This window comes from Mastigoproctus giganteus, chromosome 7 (assembly GCF_048544385.1).
Source record: "Mastigoproctus giganteus isolate SK-2022 chromosome 7, ASM4854438v1, whole genome shotgun sequence".
NCBI lineage: Eukaryota > Metazoa > Arthropoda > Arachnida > Uropygi > Thelyphonidae > Mastigoproctus > Mastigoproctus giganteus.
In genome coordinates this window covers 94069811-94083675 of record NC_143581.1, presented here as the reverse complement: position 1 = coordinate 94083675, position 13865 = coordinate 94069811, and the positions used below count along the sequence as shown (strand labels likewise).

The window sequence follows — 13865 nt, the reverse complement described above, 5'->3', positions numbered from 1 at the left end:
GTTAAACAAAGCATGCAGTTTTGTGGGTGTTTTCTGAAAACTCCCCACAACTTTTTCACTAGCATGGAATCTGAATAACATCAAATTTCCAACATGCATGATTGAATTGCACCATGGAAACTAGAAGTGCATATATAAAACCTCTCCTTCCTTCCTTACCATTACGAACTAACTGATGATGTCTCAAAAGTTCCCTGTTTGGACTCTCGGTTTAACAGTGGTTTTATATGTGGAACCCCATATGATGAGCATTAAGGTGCACTTTCTTCTGTGCAATTTAATTTTAACCAATCTCATTCATTAACACAAGCAGTTTGGAGGTTATTTCTGGAATATTAGTTTTTACAATCTTTTTATTGTCATTGTAGCTCTGTTTTATGTTAATTGGTTTTATGGATAACCTTAAGTTCCAAGTCTGAAATGTATTTCAATATTTGTAGAAGAATAAGAGAAATATACCTCAATATGATATGTAGAACACTTCCTAGTGACATTCTGCAGCAAATAAACAAATATAAAATTAAAGCAAAATGATATAGTAATAAAATTAATTTAAAAAATTAAAAGAAGTTCAATGCAAATTTTGAAAAAGTCTTTGGAAAGTCTTTTTTTTTTTTTTTTTCAAAATTTGTGTTGAACTTGTTTTAATTTTTTAATTGTTTTTTTAAAATTAATTTTATTACTGTAATAATTTTGCATTAATTTTATATTCATTTATTTGCTGGAGAGTGTTATCTGTTATCATATTGAGGTAAATTTCTCTTATTCTTCTACGAATACCATAAAATCAATATAGTCTATTTTGATACATTAACAAATACCTCCTCTGCTTAGTCTATGAACTCTCAAGAGTTTCTCTTTCCCATTGATGTAACATGCAATTCTGAATATGCTAAATTATTATTAAAATGTTTTGCAACTAAACTTCACATCAACTCCTTGAAAAAATGCCTCACATATCAAGTTATTCCAAAATTCGCTTGCATTTGCTCTAATAATACATTCAAATGTTACCCATGTATAATCAGCAATGCCTTTGCCATAGTTAAACTCAAACTTGCAAAGAAATATCATGATAAATCCAACCTTTTTGAACAAATTAATTTTTGTAAACACATAATTAAAAATCAAATGCCTCAATAAGAATGGAAAAACTTTAAGTTATAATCAACAGACATGAACAAAAACGGAATACTCTCACTTGTGGCTGCTATAAGTAAAATTTAAATAATAATTATTTTTTTATTATTATTTTATTATTAGCCATATGATGCAAGGAAGCTTGAGGCTTATGCTGCATCAGCCAAAACAATTTCCTGAGTTACCCTGTGAGAGAGAGAGAGAGAGAGAGAGAGAGAGAGAGAGAGAGAGAGAGAGAGAGTGTGTGTCACCAAGAAAGAGGATGGTGATATCTGGCTCAGGACCCTGGGTTTGCCAAGCCCATACTCATCAGATGTGAGCCCCTGGGGTTATCATTCCAATAAAAACAGAATAATGCAACTCCATGAAAACAATTAGAAATAAAGGGATAATTACAGCACCTGATATTTACTTACAACAACTAAATAGTCTGAAGCAACTATGACAACAAACAGGCATTATAATACAGAAGTTGATAAAGGCAATGCTATAGTATATCTAGGTGCGGAATATAACAAGAAAATTAAGCAGATATATGACCAGGACTCATACATAATTGATAATAATTACACCATAAATGAAATTAAAATAGGCAAGTTCCTCAACTTTATGTAGCAACAAAAAATTAATTTATACACTTTACAATCTATAGGTATTAAAGAACATTATTGTACTACATCTTTGGTACTATTAAACTGCATAAACCATTTCAACCTATTGTTTCATACAGATGTTCCGCATTCACTAATCTTTCCTCTTACGTTGTTAAAAGTATAGCACCTCACAAAATTCTCAAAGTAGAGTATGGAATACAGCCCGTGTCCACTCTCTAATTAGTAATATTGAAATATTGGACACACTTGTAGCATCATTTGATGTCGTATCATTATAAATTTAACACAGATGCAGATTACACGTCTAAATTAAGAGTGGCTTATATGCAATATTAATTTAAAACAACATACTACACCCTCCATAGACAATAGTATCACACTTAATCTTTCCTCAAGCAGGCTAGGCATTTTTAGATTTAACTCAGATTTTGACAAACAGATATGGAATTTCAATGGGTCTAGATACCTCAGCCCCACTTTCTGTTTAGCTTCCATAGAAGACCACATCTTTAATTCATTTTCTTCTATGGGTAAACTATTTATTTGTTATTAAGATAATATCCTTATAGTTTATAACAAGCAAACAATAGATATTCCCTTTTCAAAATTTAACAATATTCATAAGAGGTTACTCTCAAACTCTAGCAAAGCAATAGCATAAATTTCTTGAACTTAAGCTTTTGTTTATGGATAATAACCACTTAAAATCTGTTTTATTTACACATCTACAATGCAATAAAATACTGTCATTATGAGAATGACTTACAAACAGAAATGCAATACTTAACTAATGCCGTCTTAAGAAGGAAATATCCACATAGTATCATTCAAAATATCATTTACGAAGCAAGAGGACATAAATTGAAAAAGTAAAGTTGCAGGATTGAATGTGCAGAAATTGACTATATGAAAGGCTCCTTGGCTGGCAAACATTTCTAAGGAAATAGAATGTATGTAGTATATTATACTTAATTTGTAGATAGCATATATGTTAGTGTATGATATTTGAAAATGGTCATTCATTAAGTTTCAGTGAAGACAAATTTCAGTATAGCCTTCACTGGAGATGTGATAGGCCTAATTATTTATTTATTTTATTTTTTTTTTTTTTTTGGAATCAGGGAATCAATTTCCTTCAGAATCTGCAACTGTTGCTTTGGAGGTACTTTTTTTTTTTTTTTTTTTTTTTTTTGTTGGCTCACTTAATTAGTCTAATTCTTCCTTAAATAGAAATTTAAGAAGAAAATTTTTACACATTTACCAGTTCCTTCTGTTTTGTCCAAAAAAAGAGCAAGGATGCCATCAGTATTTAGTTTACTCATTCAATTCAAAATCTTAAAAATACTTCAATTTAGTCTCCTCTTCATTAGCCATTTTTAATCCACTGCAGGATGAAGGCCTCTCCAGCAACTTTCCAGTTCCTTCTGTTTTGTGCAATGGCCATCCATTTACTACCCACAAACTCATGAATTTCATCTGTCCATCTCCATTGTAATGTTCCAGGTTTTTCTTTTAGCTCCTTTTTGGAAAAATTAAGTTATTTTCTTAGCTCCAACACATGACAGATGGACTCTATGTGTCCTGCCCAAGTTCATTTCATTTCTTCAGTTTTGAATACTTAAGGCATAAGAATGTCATTTAATTGAGTTGCTGCCTAATCCATGTGTTTCTCTTCTTATCCAGCAGTCTGGTTCCTAATATAATTCATTCCATTCTTCCCTGTATAGTTTTCAGCTTCTCTTCCATTCTTTTGGTGAGTGCCCAAGTTTCACTTCCATAAGTCATGGTAGGAAGTATACATTGGTTAATTATTTTACGTTTCAGACAAATTGGGATATTGCTCCTCAGTATGTGACTATGTTTCCTGAATGCTGTTCATACGAAATTTATTCTTCTCTTGACTTCCAGCCATTTATCATTATTACAGCTTATGACTTCTTGCCCTTTTTGATTTCTGCTCCTTCACTGATTATCCGTTTCTGTGGCATACTTGTTCATCATTACTTTTGTTTTAACTATATCCATCTTTAGTCCGAAATCCTTACTAACTCTGCATAACTGATTAAGATTTTTCCTCTAATTCTTTGGGATCGTGGCTTATGATCACAATGCTATCTGCAAATCTTGAATAGTTTAGGTACTCTCAATTCACATTGACTCCTTTCTGCAAACAGTCCAATCTTCTGAAATCTTCAAGGGCAGCAGTAAATAACTTGGGAGATATTGTCTCCTTGTCAAACTCCTTTTTTCAATTTTAAATTTGCTAAAATCATGTAGTCTAATAAAGGAGGTAGTGTTCTCATATACACCGATGAGACAAAACATTATGACCAGAGAGTCGTTATGCGAATCGAAGCAACTGCAGGTGAACTACGGCGCAGGTTGGGACACTGTATAAAAACACCTGATACCAAGCTGTGTTAATCAGTGTTACTCTTGTTCTTCAGATGGGAAAAGCAGCAGACTTAAGCAAGTTTGACAAAGGCCAAATTGTAATGGCCAGACGACTGGGTCAGAGCATATCCGAAACGGCATGGCTGGTGTTGTTCTCACGGTAAGCTGTGGAAACTTACCGAAAACTGCTACCCACTGAAAGTGGTCCAAAGAGGGGGGGAACCCACAAACTGCTGGCGAGGTGTTGGACGACCACAGCTCATCGAGGTGAGTGAAGGCTCTTCCGGATGGTACATGACAATAGAAGGGCAGCTGTGGCACAACTGGCCGGTAATTGGAATGCTGGTGGTGGGAGTAATATGTCACAGCACGCACAGTACGTTGAAACCTGCTGAAAATGGGGCTGCATAGCAGCAGGCCGCTCCGAATGCCCATGCTAACCACGGTTCACCGGCGACAGCACCAACAATTGGCACATGAGCATCGAGGCACATGAGCATCGAAACTGGACCCTGAGTGATTGGAAGAAGGTCATCTGGTCCGATGAATCATGCTTCTTGTTGCACCATGTGGACGGCCAGGTACATGTGTGTCGTTTGCCTGGGGAAGTGATGGCGCCTGGATACACCATGGGATGAAAACAAGCCTGCGGCAGTGTCATGCTTTGGGTGATGTTCTGCTGGGATACCCTGGGTCCAGTCATACATATGCTGGCCACTCTGATGTCTACCACCTACGTAAACATCATTGCTGACCAGGTACACCCTTTCATGGCAATGATCTCCCCCCCCTGGCGGTGCCATCTTTCAGCAGGATAATGCACAATGCCACACCACCCAGATTATTTGAAACTGGTTCGCGGAACACGAAGACTTCCAGGTATTGCCCTGACCTCCAAATTCCCTAGGCATCAACCCCTTCGAGCATCTGTGGTTTGTGTTGGAACAGCAACTCCAACCTGCAGCTGCTCAACCACGGACCTTACAGGAGTTAAAGGATCTGCTGGTTACATGTTGGTACCAGATACCACAAGACACATTTAGAAATCTTGTAGTGACCATGCCTTGCCGGGTTCGAGCTGTTTTGGCTGTGCATGGGGGACCAACATCATATTAGGTAGGTGGTCATAATGTTTTGGCTCATTGGTGTATTTTCTTCAAAATCATAATGTATGGGCTGTCTATGCCTCGTCTTTCCAGTGTCTGAAACATTGCCGTATGCTGTATGGAGTCAAATGCCATTTCATAATTCATAGTTCCTCCTCATTGGTGCATAATTTCCAAGAGTTACAGTTATCAGAAATTAAGGCTTTTTGCGGTAAGAATACCCTTTTGGTCCCCTCACTAATAAATTTCTCTTCTCTGCACCCATTTTAATATTTCCACTTCCTTCTTAAAACAAGGCTTCCACACCCTGATGCAGTACTCAAGATTCAGCGTAAAAATTGGTTTATACAATGGGATGTGATCTTGTCTCTGATGGCAAAATATTTGTATACAGTCGAAGCTCTATATAACAACCCCATAGGGGATCAGAAAAACGGTTGTTATTTCGGAAGGACATTATATTGATCATGCATAAAATCAGCAAGAAACAAGTAAAAGCTTGAACATTTAATGTAATTCTGCTAATAAAATATAGTATAATATTATTTATATGTACTACAATATTAAGCAATAAAATTATGATTGTAAATTTTACTACGTAGGCTACATACCTATCAACACCTAACAAGAGAATTGTTTCATACTTTAAAATAATCTGTCAAAACACTGTTTCAGTGGTAGAGCATCTTTTAAAAGAGAATCATTACGGTATATGATAGCAGTCATTTCATTTTCGCAGTTAGGGTGTGTTTGAAAAAATCGATGTACAAGTTCTAATCCTCGATGAGCAGCTCTCAGTGAAACTTCTTGTTCAACCACAGTAGGTTCCTCATATTAATCACTCAAATTTCAGATTTCATTACGTCTGCAACGAGTTCCTCTTCGTTCGTGCATATCCCGAAACATTCAATGTCTGCATTCACTTCTGTGTAATCTTTGAAGCTTAAGAATCTTGCAAGTTTAGGTGATGATGCACACACTCAGATATTTCTTCCCTATTATCGAACTGTTCTTTGCTATTAATAGAGAAAGAAGTATGCGAAACTTCACAGATTGCATCATTCAGGGCAGTAAATCCAGATGTTTGAAGCAGTTGGCAATCACTTTTTCATCAGCTTCATCCCATGCTGAAACACAAATACATTGCCTGCAGGATGTTGATTTCACATTGATTTTTGCTTTCAAGACATAGCACAATTTTGTTTAATAGCATTCTTTGGTAGTTTTTCTTAAACAATTTTCCTTCCATTTATTTGTAGCATCAATGGCCATGGCTGCATTTTTGCCATACTTTCAGAAAGACAGGCCATGACGAGTCTTAAATTTCTGGAACCATACATGTGAACTTTTAAATTCTTCAATATCCATTCAAATCACAGAGGATTCAGCCTTAACTTTTAAAAGATTACCGTCTACGGGGATGTTTTTTGTATGTATCAGCATTATCCATTCCAAAAGTACCTTTTCAAAATCTAGATACTTCGCCTTTCATGCTCAAATCATACCCGGTGCAGCAGATTTCTCTAAACTTTCAATCTTTTTCCCTATCTTTCAGAATAATGAACAGAATATTCTTAGGAATGGCAAACTGTTTGGTGATGTCAGTTTTAGAATGCACTCTGTTATCTATGCTTACAATATCTTAATTTTATCTGTGGTCGGCAAAGCATTCCACTTTCTTGGAGCCATACCAACAAAATGAACTTCTAGCTGATATTCATTTCATTACGACACTGCAACAAAAGAGCATGGGAAATCTTAACAAATGATTTCCCACAGTCAGGCTGCAATTACTTCAATATATTTAAACTGTTCTGTCATTTTTAAATGCAAATATTATAATCAAAAAGTAAAAATTCAGATTAAGAGGTAGAAATTTATGGTTGTTATAGAGAAATCCTTTTATTTTCAAGATCATTATACTGAATGTAAATTAGCATTAGGTTAATGAGAAGTTGGCTGGGACCAGCCACATAGGACATTAATGCATTGGGATGTTAAAAAGAGGGATGCTATAAAGGCTTCAACTGTATCATTGACAGAACCTTGTGAATTGCCCTATCAGCTTATCTTCATTGCTCAGACAACTTTAATCACTCCTAGGGCTTTTTTTTTAAGTCAGAGGCTTATGCTGCACCAACCAAAAAAAAAAATCCTGAGAGAGAGAGAGAGAGAGAGAGAGAGAGAGAGAGAGAGAGAGAGAGAGAGAGAGAGAGTCACCAAGAAAAAAAACACAGATAGGGGCTATCTGTCTGTTTTTTTGTGAGCCCCTATTTGTCTGTTTTTTCTAAGTTTTGTTTCAGTAGCATAACCTGATTCCTGCCAACTTTTGTATCATCTAAAAGTTTTAACACTTAGTTTGACATTCCTTTAGTATTGATAACAAAAATTTAAGTGGCCCAGCGCTGAATCATGAGGGATGCCACTAATATGATTAGTTCAAGAAAAGCAGTGGCCATTAATAACTATTTTCTTCTAATTAAACTTGATGACATAACATGAAATTACTACTAATGACACTTTACCACTTATAATGAGGGAATGTTTAATTTTTTTTTTATTTAAATTGTACTTAATTATTTTATTGAAAACAAGAGGGCAAGTTATTACAATAGACCCAAACCTCCAAATAATTTGGTTATGTTTCAGATTTCTTTGTTGAAATCCATCTTTGGGTCTGGATTTGTGGTTTTGAATAAGTTTCTAATCCTTCCAGGGTAGAGTTCGTCATGGCAACTCGTCGTGAAGGTATTCATAATATGAGATATGACTTAAATGATGCCGCTCTTGCAAATAATTTGCTAATTTAGGATTAACTGTGTACTAACATGATGCTTTTGCACTAATTTGTACATAGTCTAACTTTCTCGCAGCTTGAGGCATAAGCCCTAATGCATTATAGCAGTAACATTGATTTGGTTAAAGTAGCGGGCGTGAGCATAAATTACATTGTTCATGATTTCGGGTCTAGCTCTTCGAAATTTAGTAGGTATCGTCAAAGATGTTTACACATAAATCATCTTTCGTGCATACAGAGTACACAGGTGTTTTTTTTTTTTTTTTGCTTTTTAACTTGGTAGAGGCTCATATAATTGAGGTTTCTTCTTTGTTTATATTTTAAACACTATTCTTTTATGGAAACACTAATAATTTGAGTATGCTCTGTTTCAGTAAGCATTACTTAAATAAAAATTGACTGATACCATTGTTTTGCTGACAACTGTAAACAGATGTTACTATTATAATAAGTTTGCTGCATATGCCACATTACCTTCATTTTCTTCCTTTAAATATTTTTTCATAGGCATTATTTGACTTCATCTCATCATGTAACAAATTCCAGTCATATGAAATATTCTGCCTTTCTACCAACATCTGCCCAAGACAGTGAACTGCAGAGCCTTTCATCAGATGCTCATACAGATGATACACTCTCTCTGACTGACAGTAGCAGCCTGTGAGTATTTACTCTTAAAATAAGACTTTACTTGGGAAATCAATTTATTTTCTTATATTTTGCTCTATATTTAGAAATATACTTGTAGGTCTCTTGTGTGGCTCATCTGTTTAACACATTCGCTGCCACTTGTTTGAGGGGCACCTCCATAGCCAGGTGGGCAGGAGCAGCAGTGCATAGCCTATGCTTCTTGATTAGACAGGGGTTCAAGCCCGTGACCACTAAATATGGAGAATGTGGAAAGGTCAGGAAATGACCACCGCATATCCCCGAGCAATATGGCCTTAGTTGCTAATGCTCCTTAAAACCAAAATAACAAACAAACTTGTTTGAGACAGCACAATCAGTGTGCCATAATTTTTGGATTGTTGAGAAATAACATTTCAAAAATTGTTAAGTAGTGGTTGACAAAGTCTAAAAAAATGTTCAACTTGTGAAATGTTTGTGGAATTCTCTGGAATAGGACATGATCTAGCTAAGGAGGATGTCTTTGGGTGTGCTAGGTGCAGAAAGTGTCAAGAAATTAGGTGCCAACTCAAGTTCTGATGGGTGCTTATGAGAGTTTGATGAGTAGAGTAGATATCCTTGAAGGTATTAAAATGGAGGCCCATCAAGCTCTCAGCTGCCCAACTCAATGCTTGAGCTCACTCTTGTGCATCAGACAACACAGTGGCAATCTCCAAGGCAGAGTGTGCTCGTTAAAGATGCATTGCAGGATCATCTAGACAAGCCTGCAGTAATGATTCAGATACAGCATGGGTTTGTTAAGGGAGAGTCTTTTCTGACTGCAAAGGATGACAGTCTAAAAAAATGTTCAACTTGTGAAATGTTTGTGGAATTCTCTGGAATAGGACATGATCTAGCTAAGGAGGATGTCTTTGGGTGTGCTAGGTGCAGAAAGTGTCAAGAAATTAGGTGCCAACTCAAGTTCTGATGGGTGCTTATGAGAGTTTGATGAGTAGAGTAGATATCCTTGAAGGTATTAAAATGGAGGCCCATCAAGCTCTCAGCTGCCCAACTCAATGCTTGAGCTCACTCTTGTGCATCAGACAACACAGTGGCAATCTCCAAGGCAGAGTGTGCTCGTTAAAGATGCATTGCAGGATCATCTAGACAAGCCCGCAGTAATGATTCAGATACAGCATGGGTTTGTTAAGGGAGAGTCTTTTCTGACTGCAAAGGATGACAGTCTAAAAAAATGTTCAACTTGTGAAATGTTTGTGGAATTCTCTGGAATAGGACATGATCTAGCTAAGGAGGATGTCTTTGGGTGTGCTAGGTGCAGAAAGTGTCAAGAAATTAGGTGCCAACTCAAGTTCTGATGGGTGCTTATGAGAGTTTGATGAGTAGAGTAGATATCCTTGAAGGTATTAAAATGGAGGCCCATCAAGCTCTCAGCTGCCCAACTCAATGCTTGAGCTCACTCTTGTGCATCAGACAACACAGTGGCAATCTCCAAGGCAGAGTGTGCTCGTTAAAGATGCATTGCAGGATCATCTAGACAAGCCTGCAGTAATGATTCAGATACAGCATGGGTTTGTTAAGGGAGAGTCTTTTCTGACAAATTTGATTGAATACTGTGATGTGTTTACAAAGGAACTGGATGCAAATAATTATTTTTATATCATATACAGTAGAACGTTGGTTATCCAGAAGTCAGTTTTCTGAACTGGAATAATCTGAAAGGCTGATTTTTCTTCTTTATTAATGGTAGTATTTGAGACAAATGTTTATTATGTTACGAGAGTATTTCTATGTTTTTTTACTTCGCATATCTGATGAAATGTTGGATTAGGAAACTATGAGTGATAGTTTAGTCATTCGCTTCTATGAACTCAGTTTTCCATAACGTATTTTGTTCTCTTCATTTCATATTATGTTTAGTTTAGCTCCAGATTCAGTGAGAAATTATCAACCTGAAACTGTGCATTATTATTTTTCTCAGTTTTTTACGGTAAAATATCAATGAAAAGAAACTGAAATGGGCAGAAAACCAGGAGAAATGTGATATAATCAAATTGATATTATTAAGGAACTTGAGAGATTTTGCAGCAAAAAAAAAAAAGCCACAAGCTAAACAAAAAACAATCTAACATTATTTTAAAAATTTACTTAACTTTTTTATACATAAAATTTGCAGTAAAATACCTATCCCAATATACATATGTAATTGCACAAATTTTTATGTATAAGTTATTTTTTAAATTAAATATCTTAAAAGATATTTAGTCTTTTTTCTTTTACCTTAATACATTATAACAGAATTTGTTTAATCTTACCTTACATTCAATTATCCAGAAAATTTGGCTATCTAGAAGAGGTCTGACATTAATTATTCCGGATAACTGATGCTCTACTGTACTTGGATTTCAGGAAGGCTTTTGGCAATGTTGTGTATGGAAGACTACTGTACAAATTGGAGCAGTATTGTATTAAGGGTAAGTTGCTACAATGGATAAAAGGGTGGTTGAGTGGAAGAAGACAGTGATAATCAGTGGACGCTGCTCTTTGTGGACTAATATTATTAGTGGAGTCCCCCAGGGTTCGGTGTTGGGCCCACTGTTGTTTTATATATTTATCAAAGATATCATTGCAGCAGGTATATCAAGGTTAATGTCGAAGTTTGCAGATGGTACCGAGGTTGGCAGTGTGCTACTGCTACAAGATCCAGAAAATTTGGACAGATGAGCTGAGACCGTTGCAACTGAAGTTTAACATTGACAAATGCAAAGTACTGCATATGGGTAGAAGTAATCCCAGAGAAACATACCAACTGTGTGGTACTACACTTAGGATTATAGAAAATGAAAAAGACCTGGGAGTAATTGTTCATCAGATCTGAAGTTTTCTGAGCAATGCAGACAGGCTGTCAGAACAGGTCATACGGTATTGTCAATGATATACAGGAATTTTGCTATCAGGGTAAAGGAGATGTTATCCCTTTGTATAAAGCAATGGTCAAGCCACACCTTGAGTACTGTGTACAGGTTTTCAGGTCTCATTTTAGGAAGGATGTAAAGTTGTTTGAGCATATACAGAGAAGGGAAACAAAATTGGTGAGAGGAACAGTGGAGTGCTCTTACGAAGAAAGGCTTAAGTTCTGCAAATTGTAGCGGCTGGAGACTAATCATCTGTGAGGTGATCTGATTGAGGTGTATAAGGTCTTGAATGGGATGAGCATGCTGAATTCTGATGGAATACTTCTACAGATTACGAACCTGAGGGGACATAAATTCAAATCGAGGAAAGACAGTTGTAGAATAGATGTGGGGAAATTCGCCTTTAGCCAGCAGGTGGTTAATTGCTGGAACAAACTTCCAACTGTCATTGTGGAAGTTGATTGCTTAAATAAATTCAAGGAGGAACTGGATAAACTTTTAGAGAGAATGGATTGTGAATTTTTTTTTTTTTTTTTGGCTGATGAGCCAAAACATTATGACCACCTACCTAATGTGATGTTGGTCCTCCACGTGCAGCCAAAACAGCTTGTACCCAGCGAGGCATGAATGCTACAAGATTTCTAAATGTGTCTTGTGGTATCTTGTATCAACATGTAACCAACAGATCCTTTAACTCCTGTTAGGTCCGTGGTTGAGACACCACAGATCGGACAAACCACAAATGCTCAGTGGGATTGATGTCTGGGGAATTTGGAGGTCAGGGCAATACCTGGAAGTCTTCCTCATGTTCTGCAAACTAGTCTCGAACAATCAGGGCGGTGTGGCATGGTGCATTATCCTGCTGAAAGACAACAGCGCCAGAGGGGAAGACCGTTGCCATGAAAGGGTGTACTTGGTCAGCAATGATTTTTAGGTAGGTGGTAGATGGCAGTGTCCGGCATATGGATGACTGGACCCAGGGTATCCCAGCAGAACATCGTCCAAAGCATTACACCGCTGCCACCGGCTTGTTTTCGTCCCATGGTGCATCCAGGCACCATCACTTCCCTAGGTAAATGATGCACACAGTACCCGGCTGTCCACATGGTGCAACAGGAAGTGTGATTCATTGGACCAGACGACCTTCTTCCAATCATTCAAGGCAGTTTCGATACTCACATGCCCATTGTAGGCACTGTCATCAGTGAACCGTGGTTAGCATGGGCACTCGGAGCGGCCTGCAGCTACGCAGCCCCATTTTCAGCAGGGTTTGATGTACTATGTGTTGTCACATTACACTCATCACCAGTGTTCCAATTACTGCCAAGTTGCTCCACAGATGCTGTTTTGTTGCCATGTACCATCAGGAGGTCCTTCGCTCACCTCGCGCATCGATGAGCTGTGGTTGACCAACGCCTCGCCGGCAGTTCGTGGGTTTCCCTTCCTGGACCACTTTCGATAGGTACTAGCCACGGCTGACCATGAGCATCCCACCAGCCATGACATTTGCTATATGCTCTGACCCAGTCATCTGGCCATTACAATTTGCCCTTTGTCAAACTTGCTTAAGTCCATTGCCTTTCCTGTCTGAGAACAAGAGTAACACTGATTAATGGAGCTTAGTATCAGGCGTTTTTTTATTCCATGTCCCGACCCACACACTCGCTGTAGTTTACCTGGAGCTGCTTCGATTTGCATAACGACTTGCTGGTCATAATATTTTGGCTCATCAGTGTAAGCTTGCTTACTTGCATCAGATGCCTTCATTACTATTAACTTTCACTCAGGCGTGTAATACAGTTTCGTGCATTCTGTATATTTTATGCAATACAGCCTAGATCACCTGATGGTCAATTTGTTAAACAAGAGATTATAAACAAAATTAAGTAGAAATTTGGAGCATTTTTACGCACTTCCAAATTTTATAGTAAAGCCATAGTTTTACTGTTTTTTTTTGTAAAAAAGATAGAGGAAAAACTAAGTTAACGTAATGAGCAAAAGAAGGGGGATCAAAGAGCAAAAAGGTGCTGTATTCATCATAAAACCAGATTCTACTGTTATGCAAAATTTCTTCAGTGTGTTACATTTTGGAAGGAAATTTTTTTTTTTAAATGTGTTCTATGATATATACTTTTCCATGCATTATACATTAAATATCTCCTGAAAAAAGAACGTCTATTGTAAGTACAATAAATTATGGTAAAGGAATGCAATAGTTTTCACAACTTTTTTTTTTTTTTTTTTTTTTTAATTGTATTATTAAAATCCCCAAAAT

At 36.8% G+C, this 13865-nt stretch overlaps 1 protein-coding gene across 1 annotated transcript in view; it reads left to right on the top strand.

Moving 5' to 3' along the window:
- The window catches only part of Axn (protein axin), a 228954-nt gene that overhangs the window by 59372 nt on the left and 155717 nt on the right, over positions 1-13865 (top strand). Inside the window, exon 3 of the mRNA XM_090377779.1 lies at positions 8559-8711. Within this exon, the coding sequence (XP_090233905.1) occupies positions 8559-8711 (153 nt within the window). The remainder of the gene's footprint in view (positions 1-8558; positions 8712-13865) is intronic.